The 12,746-nt window shown below is 39.0% G+C and overlaps 1 protein-coding gene across 1 annotated transcript in view; it reads left to right on the top strand.

Annotated features, from left to right (window-relative positions):
* TEX14 (testis expressed 14, intercellular bridge forming factor) overlaps nucleotides 1-12,746 on the top strand; it is a 318,249-nt gene that overhangs the window by 142,412 nt on the left and 163,091 nt on the right. Inside the window, exon 16 of the mRNA XM_063425432.1 lies at nucleotides 5,623-5,898. Coding sequence (XP_063281502.1) covers nucleotides 5,623-5,898 — 276 coding nt within the window. The remainder of the gene's footprint in view (nucleotides 1-5,622; nucleotides 5,899-12,746) is intronic.

Below are 12,746 nucleotides of genomic sequence, written 5' to 3' on the forward strand. Positions count from 1 at the left end.
GTTCTTTGCGTGAAAGTCATTAGGTATGTTCACTCATTTATTCACATTACTCGCGTTGTATGAAAGAGTGTTAGTGAAGGTTATGTGTCTTGTGGGTATGTTGCTATGTCGGGTGGTGCAGGTTCTAGAGGGGAGAGGAGTGGAGTATGGTGGTGTGGGTGAGAGGAGGGGGGCGTACGGTCCCTTGGGTCGGTGTCTGCACCGGTGTTGTTCTGAGGTGTTGGAGGGCTGGTGTATGTGTTCCTCCCTCATTAGGGTATACCTCATCAATAGGGCCTAGCTACTTATCATTCAGGAATCTAACCCATGGGTCCCAAACGGTCTGAAAGAGTGATTGTTTGTGGGCAATGGGGGCATGTATTTCCTCCATGATTCTGATTGCCTCTACCTTGGCAATCCATTCCCTGATCGACGGAGCGTTAGAGTTTTTCCATTTGGCAGGAATTAGCAAATTGGCTGCGGTTATAAGGTGGGTGAGGAGGATATGTTGCGGTTTGGGCAAGGGGCTTGGGAGAACCATGAATAGTAATGCTTGTGGAGTAGTTGGCACAAGAATTCCCGTTATTGTTTTGAGCATTTTTACTATATTGTTCCAGTATTTCTGGATCATTAGGCATATCCACCAGGTATGAGCTAGGGAGGCTCCCCCTTGGGAACACTTCCAGCATATGTCTTGTGTGTTTGGGAAGAGGCTATGAATTTTGGCCGTTGAGTAGTGCCATCTAGCTATCCTCTTGTAGTTACCCTCCTGGATCGTGGTACATATTGAGGTGGAATGCGTTTGACGGAAAATAGTTTTCCACTGGGGGGTTGTAATTTGGGCGTTGAGGTCTTTGGCCCATGAAGGGTGGTAGCGTGTTAGCATGTTCAGAGCCGAGAAGTTTATAGATAGTCGAGAGGAGCTTGGTTTTGATATTATGCAATATAAGCACTACTAAAGACAGTGATTGTAGTGAAATATAGGAGATTATTCATATGAACATTGCATATTTATTTTTATTCTAATTTAGTTTTTTAACACACATCACATTAGTGATATATAATATATAATATATTTCTACTATGCACATTACACATTGAATCAATATGAGATATATCTTTGGGAGATTGTATTATATATATTATAAAGGAATGTGTTTGCTATACACATTTCACCCTTTAAATATTCTGCACCACTGTTTACAGACAGCTTACGGATGGTGACTTATTATGATCTGAATTATAGACCAAATGTGCTGTAAATGAAGTTCTTAACACCTTTTTTCCTCTCAGTAGATAGAATATTTTGTTGTCTGCTGATTTTTGTGATCACACTATGAGATCGTAATAGAATGAAGGTGGAACGCACATTAACCGTAGGTGGAACGCATATGGAACGCGGAAGTGCAATATGACCTACACTTCCGGTTCCGGTCAGCCGAACGCGCCAAATTCGATCGCCAGCAAAATGAGGAGAATGGGAAACAGCTGTACTATCCACCTGACGGACACTGGATACCACCCATGGAACCACCAATGGACATAGGGAGTAGCCCTATTTAAAGAGGACTAGGGGAGGGTGGGAATAGGATGTATTTCTATATACGGTCCCTGAGGAAGTTCTTTATAGAACGAAACGCGTAGGACCATACCGTTTTTCATTTATTTTAATATATTTTATTGATGGTGATTATTCACCTTTTATCAATAAAAGCATCTTTTTTTCTACTACTACCCATTTGAAGTCCTGAGTATTATTAAGAAATCCAACGAGGAATCAAGGGATTACCAGCCCCCCATATCCACCGGGGGAGGCACCTTATGAGCGATTTATTCTCCGTTATCTTGTGAGTGCATTCATATATAGCGCATGAGATGTGTTAAACTGTAGTTCACTATTTCTGTGTATTTTGTATATTCCTTTTAGAATTATTCTCAGCTGTATCCCGCAGTTTGTTGTAGTGTTTGTGGTTTTGATATTGTTTGATTTGCAATGTATTTCGAAGTCTGAAAACATGCGTGCACCTCCGTATAGGGAAGTGTTATCTCTTATGAAGTGGGCCTCCTGGGCATAGAGAAGGGTCTGCATTGGTGTATGGGTGTCTTGTCTAGTTAGGTTGGAAAGGGGGCGGATGTGGTGACCCTCCAATAGGGTGCCCAACTGGAGGTATGTCTCATCTGACGTGATTTGGAGGTTGTGGTATGGCTTAGCGTTCATGCCGGGGGGAAGAGAGGGTTGTGGGTGATAAGGTATAAGTGGGATGGGTGGGGGGATAGATCGGTTGACACTGGTCTCTTTTTAATGCTTGTTTATTTCCCTGTTTAAATATACTATGTAGTTTACAGATGGTCAGTTTGCGAACGGTAAATCATCATTTTTTCAGGCTCAGGACCAGAGCTGCATGAGATGGCTTCATTTCAGCTTGACGGGCCCGCCCACATAGTATTATTTCTATATTAAAGAAATACATATTTGGACAATTTAGCTAGAGATTACAATGTTTGTACTCTGAAATACTTTTTTTTAACCAACTCATGTTAACATGGAGTTTATATAACTTAGAGTTTATACGTAAAACACAGATCTGTCAGTAAATGGAACTTTGCTATTGTAAATCAGGTCACTTTCATTCAGCCCAATTCTCTAGCATTTGGTTGATAAAGTTCCACGGAGGTTTACTGCATTCAATATTAACTGAATGGTTACTGCTTTTTATATATTGATCAATTGTCTGTTCTGTAGCCCTACCCAAATGGTAATTACACTAGTTTCATGAAGTTTCAAAAGCAGTGGGGTGGATATATGATGAATAAAGGAAGCCAACATAAACGGCAACAAGAAAGACGGGCGTGCCTTAGCATGATGTGGCCCTTAGGTGCCACGGACAGGAGGAGCACATCCCCAATATCCGTGGTTGGGCCACCAAGAGAGGGCTTTGACTTGTGTGATCTGCGGTCCATGGGAGTGTGCATTTAGTGAGTGTACAAGGTGCAGGAAAGTTTGGGGCACCCAAGGAAACAGGGCGAGACTGGGTGTACACTGGTACAAAATGGTTATCTCCTGATAGCTTCTCCAAGGGTAAGTATAATAGAGTTTATCCAAAGTTCTAAACCACGGACTAAATTTGCTAAATTGTTACTTAAATGGATAATTTCTTGGACACCGGCGAAATAGCATCTGTCTCGCTTCACTGCTTAACTCCGCCCCTGAGTCGACAATATATTTGTATGACTAAATTAGACCATACAATAAACAGACATTTTATTAGGTTTTCAATGGGCTGAGCTGTGGTGTTTATTAATTGCTTAAGGGACTTACAGCCATAGAATATGATATTAAACAAACAAAAATAACTATAATCTTTCGTATAATGTAACCTTTAAATTTATGAACCACCAAATTGCCTGTCAGTCTTGCATGACCTGACCACCGTTTATTTAATATTCTCCCTGTTGATGCCTTTTGCCCCAATGCTTGACAACCATACATATCAATGAAGGTTGTGTCTGCGTCATTCATCGCTTCTGTAACTGCGGACAGGATTTAGCTTGCACTGCTGCAATTTATCCTTTCTCAGTTCCCAGCTCTCAGCTTGTGTGTCACTGAGAGAGAAGCAATAATGTCTTGTGTTTTATAGGTTTAGTTGTCTGAGGGTGACATGTAGGGCATGGATCCTAGATGACAAAAGACGGAAAATATAACCATAACAATAAACGCTCACTTAGTGTAATTGTAGGTTCACCACAAGTATTTTGTTTTCTGTTTCCTGACAAGAAAATTTTCAAAAATTATGAAATTTTCATATGAAATATTCAAAATAGGGTATAGCTAGTCTGTATCCAGAAGATCTTTTATAAATATCCCTGCACATGTTATGGGTCACCATTCATCTCAAACAAGTGGCAAATTGCGCTCAGGTGTCAGTCTGCAAGTCATGATAGAAAACAAAATGGGTCTTTTTTTTGTCTTATAAACAGTTCCAATATACAGTTAGGTCTGGACATATTTGGATACTGACACAAGTTTTGTTATTTTGTCTCTTTACTAAAATAAATTCTAGTTACAGTTAATTTTAATATGGGCTTAAAGTGCAGTATTTCAGCTTTAATTGAGGGTATTCACATACTATTTAGGAATTATTGCTCTTTAATATGTAGCCCCCCTCTTTTTCAAGGGACTAAAAGTAATTGGACAATTGACTCACACGCTGTTTCATGGACAGGTGTGGGCTTTTCCTTGGTTATTTCTTCAAGTAAAGCAGGTCATTCTTAGGCTGCAAAAAACAAAAATAGCAGGAACATTCCAGGTCCCCAAATGAACAGGTTGATACATTCCGAGAAGAAGAAAAAAACGCATCAGTGAGCTCTGCAACATAAAAAGGACTGGACGTCCTTGGAAAAAACGGTGTTGGATGATCGTAGGACCCTTTCCATAGTAAAGAAAAACCCCTTCACAACATCCAGCCAAGGGAAGAATACTCTCCAGGAGGTATGTATATCATTATCCAAGTGTACCATAAAGAGAAGACTTCACGAGAGCAAATACAAGGTGCAAACTATTCATAACCCTCAAGAATAGAAAGGCTAGATTAGACTTTGCCAAAAAAAAAAAAAAAAAAATTCTATAAAAGCTAGCCCAGTTCTGGAACGGCATTTTTTGGACAGATCAACCTGTGCCAGAATAATAGGAAGAAAACAGTATGGAGAAGTCTTGGAACGGCTCATGATCCGAAGCATACCACATCATCTGACATGGTGATGGCATGGACATGCATGGTTTTTAATGGCACTGGATTAGTAGTGTTTATAGATTATGTGACAGAAGCAGTCGGAAGAATTCTGAAGTGTATAGGAATATATTGTCTGCTCAGATTCAGCCATATTCCACGAAGTTGATTGGATGTTGCTTCACTTTACATATGGGCAATGACCCAAAACATACTGTAAAAGCAACCCAAGAGTTTTTTTTTTTATGGCAAATACGTGGAATATTGTGCAATGGCCGAGTCAATCACCTGATCTCAACCCAATCGAGCATGCATTGCTCACTTGCTGAAGAAAAAACTTGCAGAAAGACCCACGAACAAACAACAACTGAAGACAGCTGCAGTAAAGGCCTGGGAAGGATCACAAAGGAGGAAGTCCAGCGTTTGGTGATGTCCATGTGTTCCAAACTTCAAGCAGTCATTGCCTGCAAAGCATTCTCGACAAGGTATTAAAAATTAACATTTTATTTATGATTGTGTTAATTTGTCCAATTACATTTGAGTCCCTGATATATGGGGTCTGTATGAAAATGGTTGCAATTCTGAAATGTTTCATACAATATTTGTGTTCAACCCCTTGAATTATAGCTGAACGTCTGCACTTCAATTGCATCTGAGTGGTTTCATTTCAAACCCATTGTGATGGTGCACAGAGCAAAATTATGAAAATTGTGTCAGTGTCTAAATATTTCAAGACCTAACTGTATTTTTTTACCGCATCTACTACATTGACCAATTTGTATTTATTGATGACCTGTTTGCAATGTGGTTAATTACTAATTGCAATAACCAGTCTGGAAAATGTTTGTAAAAAATATTTAAGTTAAAAGAAGTTACATTTAGTCAAAACAAGTTACTATCTATGTCCAAACTGCAGCAGAAGTAAAGAACATGGCTCGAAAAACAGTGTCTGGGGACCTACGTTTCTTCCAAGACTACCTGCAAGATGAATATTCCTCAGACAGCGACAGTGAAGATTTGGACCAGCATCTTCAATTAGCATATGAAAAACATTATAAGCACAAACAACAAACGGAGATTATTGTGAAGGACAGATTTCAGTTGGACACAGATAATGATAGTGAGGACGATGACAGCAGTGTGGAGGAGAGCAAAGAGCGCAAACTGGAGAAAATCTTTCAGAATTTTTCAGGTATGGAAAATGTCTCACATTTCAAATACTATTTTACAGTCATTGGGAAAAAAAGTACACCCTCTTTGAAGTCTATGGTTTTGCATATCAGGACATAACAATCATCTGATCCTTAGCAGGTCTTAAAAATTTGGTAAATCAACACAAACGCAAGGCATATTACACAGTGGCATGATTATTTAACAAAAATAAATCCACAATGGAGACTATTCCAAAGTTTGAAATGTATTAATTATGGAAAAATGAACGCTGGGGACTTCCCCGATCAGAACCAGCAAGCATTAAAGGGATTCTATAGTGTTAGGAATACCAACCTGTCTTAAAGAACCCTTTATTTACTTACCTGATTCCAGCGCCGATATCCCTTAGTACATTGCAGGACTAAGGGGGGCAGGGACATTACACCCAGACCACTTCAATGAGCTTATTATAATGTAATATCTTGGCTTATTTTAGGGGCCTAGGGAAGATGAGCACATCAGCTTGATTGAGTTTATTTTGTACCAGTTTTTGATGACTTTGGCAATTGGATTATTGTAGAAAGATATGCATATATATTTATTATTTAAATGAGTGACTTATTTTTGTATTGCCTCTATTATTATCATTTCACTATGACATGTTTTTTTTTTTTTTCTTTGACTATTGCATTTTACTAAAAAAAAAAATTAAATAGAATTGCCTTGGCTGTGGTATTTTGTTTTTTTCATGCGAGTTTACACTAGCTTTAGAATTGTGGAGGTGTGCTCAGAACATGTTCTTCAAATTATATCTGAAATATAGGAAATTTAAAACGACTGCTATCCGTGTGTCTGTGTGAATTTTTAGAGGGGGCTTATGGTATTACAGTGAAAATATATTAAAGGATCACTATAGTGTCAGGAAAACAAAGCGGTTTTCCAAAGCGGTCCCCCTCCCGTGGTGCTGAAGGGGTTAAAACCCTTTCAGCAGCTTACCTTACTCCAGCACTGGGCTTTCTCGGCGCTGGTGACCTCTCCTCCCCCGCTGAAGTCAGCTCCCGACTGGAGCGGAATGTGCAAGTGCGGCAAGTGCCATGCGTGCATTCAAACAGCCCATGGTAAAGCATTTATCAATGCTTTCCTATGGACGCTCTGCGCGATGGATGCAAAATTCACATCCAGCGTCGCAGATGTGCCTCTAGCGGCTGTCAGGAAGACAGCCACTAGAGGCTGGATTAACCCCTAATGTAAACATAGCAGTTTATCTGAAACTGCTATGTTTACAGCTGCAGGGTAAAACCCTGAGGGGCATGGCACCCACACCACTTCATTGAGTTGAAGTGGTCTGGGTGACTATAGTGTCCCTTTAACATGAATTTAATTATTCTGAAAAGGATCCCTTGTTTAGAATAATTCAATTTATTATATTTTATTTACCGGATTAAAAAGTGCTTTTATCTCAAATATGAAAGTTGTGCTTGACTGAGGAGAAACGTGTTAGTGAAATGCTAATTGATCTTCCGAAGCATCAGGTCATACGTTTAGACTAGAAGAAAGAAGATTTAGTCTAAGGCAAAGGAAAGTTGTTGTTTTTTTGTTTTGTTTTTTTACTGTAGGAACAATAAGGATATGGAATTCTCTGCCTGAAGAAGTGGTTTTATCAGAGTCCGTACATATGTTTAAACAGCAACTGGATGCATACTTGCAAAAACTGGATATTCAAGGATATAATTTTTCAATGTAGGGTTAATGCTTCTTGATCCAAGGATTAATCTGACTGCCATTGTGGGGTCAAGAGGGAATTGTTTTCCTAGTTTGTTGCAACATTGGAAGTGCTTCAAACTGGGTTTTTGTTTGGCTTCTTTTGGATCAACAGCAAAAAACTGTGAGGAAGGCTGAACTTGATGGACACATGTCTCTTTTCAGCCTATGTAAATATGTAAGTATAAAGAAGAAAATTGTGACCTAACTTTTTGCAGTGACCTCCTATTTTTATATAGCTAAACCTCTTGTTGCAAATTACAAAATTTCAGCGGGTTCGCTCTTTAAAAGCATTTTCAGTGCTAGTTTTAGCATAGCAGAACATTTTGAGGCAGCTTTAGGTCTCTGGCTGCAGTGTTTTAAAAGTCAGACATTTGATTACTGGCAAAGTCATATCAGTCTGTCATCATTCCAAGGTTATAATGTGAGCACTATTAAAGCGGCACTCTCACCTACTGGGGAATTTTCAAGGAGGCGGGGGCAGGGAAAGTTGAGTTCTACTTACCTTAACCTGTCCCTCACGGGCACCGACATCTTCCTCCGGCGGGTCCTCTTCCGCTCCTGACGCTTCAGCGAGAATAAAGCATTTGCGAGAATACAGCATTGAAGTCTATGGAGGAGACCGTGGGTTCATCCATAGACAGAGCCAATTCCCTGCAGCCATCACTGGTGACTTCTAGACGGTGGTTACTCCGTAGAAAGAGTACAGGCGTAGGAAAATACATAGTAGTCCCTACTTTGTCTTTTGTTTTTAATTAGAAATAGATGAAAAATTAAAAAAAAAAAGACTGAGTAGGAAAGAGAAGAGAAGAGAAGAGAAAGTGATTAGGAAATTCTAAGTACGGCATTCTAAGTGTCTCTTTAAGTTGGATAGTTGCATCCAGTGAAAAGCTGAATTTTGCTTTCCAGTTAACCTCCAGATTTTATTTGTAATAACCGAGTAACAATTTCCTTCCAAACTCGTTTTGATGCCTTGTTTTTTATATTAAAGCGGCACTGTCAACAGGTGTGTCTCCCCCTCCCCCATTCTCATTTAGGGCCTCCACCCGGCGCTCAGGTGTGGGAGACGGGGAGAGGACAATAGTTCCCCCCCCCCATTCTCATTTAGGGACCCCATCTGCCGCTCAGGGGTGGGGGCCAGGGGGAGGACAATAGCCCCCCCATTGTTATTTAGGGCTCGGAAGGGGGGATATTGTTTTTTTCATTTCTTTTTTAAAAGTGAGCAGCCATTGGCTGCTCACTGTTTAGTAGACATGCCCCTACTAGCGGTAGGGGCAACATTTACTAATATTATGTAATCTTTACTTAGTATTAGTAAATTTGGCTGAAAAAACAGTTCAGGTCTTTCAGCCTTTTAGCAGATAGCTCCCTAATTCCGTGGGAATCAGGGAGTTATTTACTAAGCGGCTGCATCGGATCGGAGTTTTATTCATTCAAATGAAATTCCGATCCGAACAAAGTCCCGAATTGGAGAAACTGTTCTCATTCTGTTAGGATGCAATTTGGTAGTTTTGCTGGCGTTCTGTCTAAATGATAGGACGTTCGGGAAAAGTGAAAGGAGGCTTTGGGAGAACACTGAGGAAAGGTGAGAATTGTGGGAAAATTGCTATGACCACCGGAAATGAAGCACGCTTTGCTCCTCCCCTGGTCAGAGATGGTCAGACATAGGAAACCTCCATAAGACAAATAGTCCCTACTTTGTCTCATGTTTTAAAGAAAAGTAGAGGTGACAGGAAGAAATGAAGAACAAATCCTGATAGAGGGAGAGAAGAGGAATCGATTAAAGAAAGGTAAGTTTGGCATGACAGTGCCGCTTTAACTGTATTTGTTTTTATGCATTTCTATATATATTTTGATTGGATTGTTTGCCTTCTTTGTTCTGTCCATTCCATGTTTAAATTTATTTTTTGTATCTTTATTTGATTGGTTTTAATGCTTATGTCTAAGATTTGTTTAGTGGATGTACTTCTGGCTTTTGTATTTGATCTTGAGATTTTACCTTATTGTGTTGGATCTTTAGGCACTTCCCACATATCTTCAGGTTCTCCACTTTATGTATTTTGTGAGGGGCATTGTGGGGCTAGACCTTAGCCAGTGTTTCTGCACTAAAAAAAATGGTCTGGTTAAAATTTAAAAAGCCTAGTCTGCTGCCCTATGGCATATCGCTACATCTTGTGCCATATGATTTTTAATAACCAATACATGATAATAATAAAGACATTTGGTCATTTATATTGCTATATTGCACCTCACTGTTGCTGTTTGTTTGTTAAGCATGGCCATTTGGAAGACACAATAGAATATAAGTTAAGTAATAGCCTATATAACGTATAAGTCAGCGCCCAGAGAATAGACTAAAAGTATGTAGTTGGATGTGAGAGGGAACTGAAGCTGACAGCAACTGTGTCATTTAGAGAAACACTAACTGGAAAAAAATAGTATTACCATTAATATCTCAAAACATCTTGTAAGTCACTGATAAGTGGAAACATTGCTTGGTTGCCATAGGACTGCACAGTGGATGCTATAAACAGTAGGCTTGTTTTTTAAATTTAATTAAGGGATAATATCCAGGAATTCTTTGGGAAGAACTTTGTTATTAGCAATAATCAGCATGGTTTTATGAAACATAGGTCATGTCAAACTAACCTAATTGCATTCTACGTAGAAGTATTGATCAGGGTGTTGCAGTGGATGTGATCTATTTGGATTTTGCCAAGGCATTTTATACGGTTCCTCAAAATAGGTTAGTCTGAATATTCTTGTTCTTGGGTAGAACATTGGCTTGAGGATAGAGTACAACGAGTTGTCATTAATAGTAAATTTTCAGGCTGGACAAAAGTGGTAAGTGGTGTCCCTCAGGTTTCTGTTTTAGGACCGCTTCTTTTAACATATTTATAAATGATCTTAAAATAGGCATTGAAAGCCATGGTTCAGAGTTTGCACAAAACTTTGTAAAGTAATAAAATGTGAGCAGGATATTGCTTTGCTGCAGAGGGATTTGGATAGAATGGGGGACTGGGCACTAAAATGGCAAAAGAAATGTAATGTACAGAAATGCAAAGTTATGCACTTCGGGGTCAAGAATGCACAAGCAACTTACACCCTAAATGGTAGCGAATTAGGCATAACCACACACAAGAAGGATTTGGGAATTGTTATAGACCACATATTAGGCAGCAATATGCAATGTCCATCTGCAGTTGCTAAGGCCAGTAAGGTTTTGTCATGTATAAATGAGGGGCATAAATTCTCAGAATGAAAATATAATTTTCTCTCTTTATAAATCCCTGGTAAGACCACACCTTGAATATGCTGTGCAGTTTTGGGCACCTGTTCTAAAGAAGGATATCATGGCACTAGAAAAAGTGCAGAGACAAGCTACAAAATTGATAAAAGGAATGAAGCATTTTAGTTATGAATAAAGGTTAAATAATGTTACATAGTTACATAGCTGAAAAGAGACTTGCGTCCATCAAGTTCAGCCTTCCTCACATTGTTTTTTTGCTGTTGATCCAAAAGAAGGCAAAAAAAAACAAAACAGTGTGAAGCACAATTTTGCAACAAGCTAGGAAAAAAAATCCTTCTTGACCCCAGAATGTCAGTCAGATTTATCCTTGGATCAAGCAGTTATTACCCTACATTGAAAGATTATATCCTTGAATATTCTGTTTTTGCAAGTATGCATCTAGTAGCTGTTTGAACATCTGTATGGACTCTGATAAAACCACTTCTTCAGGCAGAGAATTCCACATTCTGATTGTTCTTACAGTAAAAAAACCTTTCCTTTGCCTTAGACGAAATCTTCTTTCTCCCAGTCTAAACGCATGGCCTTGTGTCCTATGTAAAGTCCGGTTTGTGAATAAATTTCCACACAATGGATTGGCCCTAAATATATTTGTATAATGTTATCATATCCCCTCTCAGGCGACGTTTTTCTAAACTAAATAGGTTTAAATTTGTTAACCTTTCTTCATAGCTGATATGTTCCATTCCTTTTATTAATTTTGTAGCCCGCCTCTGCACTTTTTCTAGTGCCATAATATCCTTTAGAACAGGTGCCCAAAATTGCACAGCATATTCAATATGTGGTCTTACCAGTGATTTATAAAGAGGCAAAATGATATTCTCGTCCTGAGAATGAATGACCTTTTTCATGCATGACAATACCCTACTGGCCTTGGCCACTGCTGATTGACATTGCACATTGTTGCATAGTTTGTTGTCTATAACAATTCCCAAGTCCTTTTTGTGTGTTGTTATCCCTAATTCGCTTCCATTAAGGGTATACGTTGCTTGTGTATTCTTTACGCCAAAGTGCATAACTTTGCATTTTTCAACATTACATTTCATCTGCCATTTGAGTGCCCAGTCCTCCAGTCTATCTAAATCCCTCTGCAGCAAAGTTATATCTTGCTCACATTGTATTATTTTACAAAGTTCTGTGTCATCTGCAAACACTGAAACATGACTTTCAATGCTGTCTTCAAGATCATTTAGAAACATGTTAAATAGAAGGGGTCCCAGAACAGACCCCTGAGGGACACCACTTGCCACCTCTGTCCAGCTTGAAAATTTACCATTAATGACAACTCTTTGTACTCTGTTTTTAAGCCAATGTTCTACACAAGAACAAGCATTTTCATCTAGACCGATTTCCTTGAGTTTGAACACTAATCTATTGTGTGGAACTGTATCAAATGCCTTTGCAAAATCCAAATAGATCACTTCCACTGCAACACCCTGATCTATACTTCTACTTACTTCTTTCAATCAAGTTAGTTTGACATGACCTGTGCTTCATAAAACCGTGCTGATTTTTGCTGATAACCATGTTCTTCTTAAGGAATTCTTGAATATTATCCCTTAATAACCTTTCAAATATTTTTCCCAGCCACAGAAGTTAAGCTCACAGGTCTATAATTTACAGGCAAGGATTTTGAACCCTTTTTAAATATAGGAACCACATCTGACTTCCTCCAATCCTCCGGAACACTTCCTGAAAGAAAAGAATCTTGAAAGATTAAAAACAGAGGTTCACTTATTTCTACACTTAGTTCCTTAAGTACACATGGATGGATACCATCAGGCCCTGGAGCTTTGTTTATATTAACTTTCTTTAGTTGC

This window comes from Pelobates fuscus, chromosome 1, assembly GCF_036172605.1.
Source record: "Pelobates fuscus isolate aPelFus1 chromosome 1, aPelFus1.pri, whole genome shotgun sequence".
NCBI classification, from domain to species: Eukaryota; Metazoa; Chordata; class Amphibia; order Anura; family Pelobatidae; genus Pelobates; species Pelobates fuscus.